This window comes from Atta cephalotes (assembly GCF_000143395.1).
Source record: "Atta cephalotes unplaced genomic scaffold scaffold00034, whole genome shotgun sequence".
Classification (NCBI taxonomy): Eukaryota; Metazoa; Arthropoda; class Insecta; order Hymenoptera; family Formicidae; genus Atta; species Atta cephalotes.
This window is the reverse complement of record NW_012130098.1, coordinates 2,088,060-2,092,062: the sequence shown is the minus strand read 5'-3', so window position 1 is coordinate 2,092,062 and position 4,003 is coordinate 2,088,060. Positions and strand designations below refer to the sequence as shown.

The following is a 4,003-nucleotide window of genomic DNA, read 5'->3' as shown; positions in this document are numbered from 1 at the left end:
GAGAGAGAGAGAGAAGAAAAAGACGTGAAACAACCGAAAAATAACATTGAAAAATGTTGATGCTAAAATAAGTGTTATAATAGCTTCTTTCGACATAACGAAAAAAGAATATTCTTGTAATTGCTATACAATAACAAAATTTATCAGATACGATTTACGATTTCAGCACAATTTGCATTGTTTCTCTGGATATTGGGCCAATTTTTCGGCACGTTTTCCGCACAACGTGACATTCAATTGATAAAAAAAAATTCTCCCTCTGTATAGTTATAAATTGATAGGCGCGTATGGAATGCACAATAGAAAGTAATCAAATTACATGGCAATATATATATATATACATATATATATATATATATATATATGTTAATATTTTTTAATCGCGTATTTATTTTAGAGGTACTTAAACTTTTTGTTCATATAATTATAGCAAATTCTTTACTAATAATAATAAGTATGTATTTGAAATGAAGATAAATAAATTTTAAAAAATAAAAAACCTTGTTATTGATTTACATTGGTATTTTACTAACGTATAAACTAATAAAGAGAAATTTTTGAATTGTAAGAAGTAGTAGAAAATTCAAGATGTTTCATCTGACGGACGTTAATGAGAATAGATTAATGTAGAAATAATTTGTTATATATCACTAATAGCTTAGATAAAGCTAAACGATTTTTCTGTTAGACACAATTGATATAAATATATTGATATAAATATATTCTTTACTGAAAATCATTTGCGCACTAATTATCGCCTTTACTTTCAGTTGCCTTTTAATCTGTCCTTTCTTTTTTAATAAATAATTTTAGATGATTTATATTAATATGTAAAAGAATATGTTAAGAAACATTTACATATTAAACATTATTTTCATACAAAAAAGTCCGAAAATAATATACTTCAATTTTACCGTACTTATTCTATCTTCGTATAAACTGATTTTCCGTCGCGTTAAGCATTTTAGATTTAGGTAAACGTGTTCTCGCTGTCGGAGCAACGAGTTCAACTTGGGATGATGCACAAAAGATAAACGCCGGGAAATTATAGCGCGACCACCGGGATATGGAGAAATATACGCAAGCGGAAGAAAAGGGTCGGCATCTCTTTGAACTAGCGAATGAATGCGTTTGAACATAGGTGAACGTGGACAACACACATATGACGTCAATATAAATTACTCTATAGTTTAACGGTGCATTCCAAGCTGTATTCACGAGTACAGCAATAATGTGGACAAACATTACTCTGTGTCAGTGGCGCGTAAGACGGGCCTGGTGAAATTAGTTATTACTGTGTAAGCATTGAATGTATAACGTGACTTGCGTACAATGTGTCGTGTAATGCACGTTCGCAGGACTTTCCGCATTCGAAGTTTCTCGGTCAGCAAATGCTGAACTTACCAAATACACTTGTTATGATGGATAGCCTGCATCATCTGTGACACATCATACAGTAAAACAAAGATACATTTCTTTTATGTCAAATTTCCAAAATTATTTATCTTTAAAATTTAAGCAAATTTTTTTTCAAGGCAAAATTTTCTAATAATTATTTAATTAGTACAAAAATGAAGAAATTAAGATATGTATATTTTGTTTGCTTCAACAAAAATTTGATTATTTTTTTCGTGCAAACGAATTTACATGAAAATCCAACAAGCGATTACAAAGTTCGTGGTCTTAATCCATCTTAATCAAAGTCTTGTTCACCGCATCTAAAGTGTGTGTCTGATAATTTAATTACAGTACTACTTGCGCGAGTATGCAAATTCGCAACGTTTTATGCAAGGTAAGGTTGCTGTGTCAGCGGAGCGATTTAATTTCAAGAAATATCGTTTGATGCTCATAAAACGCAAGAATCTGTTAAATGCCAGAAATATAAAAAATATAAACTCTGGGAGTATAAAACAAAGGCATGTATTAACAAAGATATTGTATAAAATATTATCAGAGAATATCTAGGATAAATGGAAAAATATAAGTTATAGCTGATTTTGTAGGATGTATCTTTTTAAGAGAACTCTACATTACTACGAAAGAAATCTTGTTGAGAGAATAATTAAAACGATTATTTTCCTCTTTGTCAAGAGAAATCACTTTATCCATTGCGAATGCATTGAGTACCAAACACTTTGTGCTTAAACTACAACAAACGCGATATAAAGTAGCATTTCAACGAGTTACTCTCACGCTGCAACCACTTAAGTAAACGAGGAGCAAACAGGCAAAATCCGCGGTAGCGTCGCCATTCTACGAGACAAAGGATGGCACGCAAGAGGCAGAAACGAGGAGAGACACGGACGAAGATGGATCGCGTCGATCCTACTTGCTTCATACATTCTATGCACCACGATGTTTCGCAAGTTCCTCCTTTGCGCTTGAACCCTTCCTGCGTAATGTGTAACGCTCTACTGAAATTTCACGAAGGCATTTAGCGCGACACCTCTGTAGTCGATAAATGTTGAAAACGGGATAGAACGACGGTGACAAGAAGATGTAACGTCGTGCCATGATGTCGAGGTGCACCGACGAATTCTGTGCGAATCTTGCAACGTCATTGTCGAGAGGAGCTTGCGTAAGCTACATGGAAAAGCTCTAGATGGAACGAAATAATATAATTAATACTGTCCTTTTGTCTCTCGATATTTTATTTGACTTAAATCTTTAACTGGTACAATCATGTTGCGGATTATGAAGTATTGACAATTGATTGAAACTTTGATGCAATGTTAAGATTGCTGTTATAAACGCACGCTGCAATTGCAGTAACATATTGTATTTACACAAAATAACGATCTAAGTTAATTAACAAGTAGGAAGACCGAGGCACCATAAGTCACGGGATACTCTGACGAGGACTCAGGATTGCATTTGGAAACACTATCTCTAAGTATCATTTTATTCTTGTTCACCGAATGTTAAAAAAGGATATAATAATACTCGGAGATACTCGGATAGTTTCGTATACAATTCAGAATGTTTAGATTAATATAACTAGTATTATACAATTGTTATTTTGTTGCCTATACTTTGTATCAAAGTTGTAATGATTAAACTTTGTTGTCTCGAGACGTACATGTCGTTAATGGTTTCTATGGACAAAAGTATTTTTTAATTATTTAAAAATGCTTTAATATTATCTTTGTAATAAAAGATATCTTTTCTTATTTTCCTATATTATTAAATAAATTATCTATCACTTATATATATATATATATATATTTATTTATTTATTTATTTATATTTATTTATATATATATTTATATATATATATTATTTTTATTTATTTATTTATTTTATATAATCTAAATAAATATGTGGATGTTGAAACTGATTGCTGCAATAAAACTTTATTATCATACTTAATCGTACATAATTACTTTGATGATTTAATTATTTTTAAATCTGTATCTGGCTTAATCTTTATGTATTTTATTATAAAATCATTTTTTATAATAAAATCGCATGTAAAGTCACGATAAAATTAAATGTGAGAAAAAATTAAACGAGAAGGTTGTGTGTGTGTAATATTAAAAATCACAAAAAGCTGTTTTCCTAATTATTTTACATAAAATATGCAGAAACAACTTATATGTTAATATACAGTACAATTTATTTTATGAATTGAAACCAAAATAGTTTAAATTTTTTTCAATATTTTGAAACGTTTACTTTATAACGTTCCAATTTTGTATTTATAGCATTAAATTAATATAATAAACAACGATCAGAAATATTAAAGGCACATTCAATTTTCTTGCAGACGAAGATTACACGGTTGATCGATTCGCACCACATCGTCATAATCCTTGTTGTTTTCTCTCTAATTATATTTGGCATGAGCTTCGCCTTCGTCTTCAATTGCATTCGAAAGCTCATCCGCGATCACCGTATTATCCAGGTGAGTGAATTTTATTTTCTCAACGCGAATCGTAAATTCTCTCTCTCTCTCTCTNTNTCNCTCTCTCTCTCTCTCTCTCTCTACNCGTCGTNTCNCNCT

General features: G+C 30.8%; 1 protein-coding gene across 1 annotated transcript in view; it reads left to right on the top strand.

Moving 5' to 3' along the window:
- Window positions 1–4,003, top strand: part of LOC105621579 — a 216,414-nt gene that overhangs the window by 136,193 nt on the left and 76,218 nt on the right. Inside the window, exon 8 of the mRNA XM_012203049.1 lies at window positions 3,767–3,904. Coding sequence (XP_012058439.1) covers window positions 3,767–3,904 — 138 coding nt within the window. The remainder of the gene's footprint in view (window positions 1–3,766; window positions 3,905–4,003) is intronic.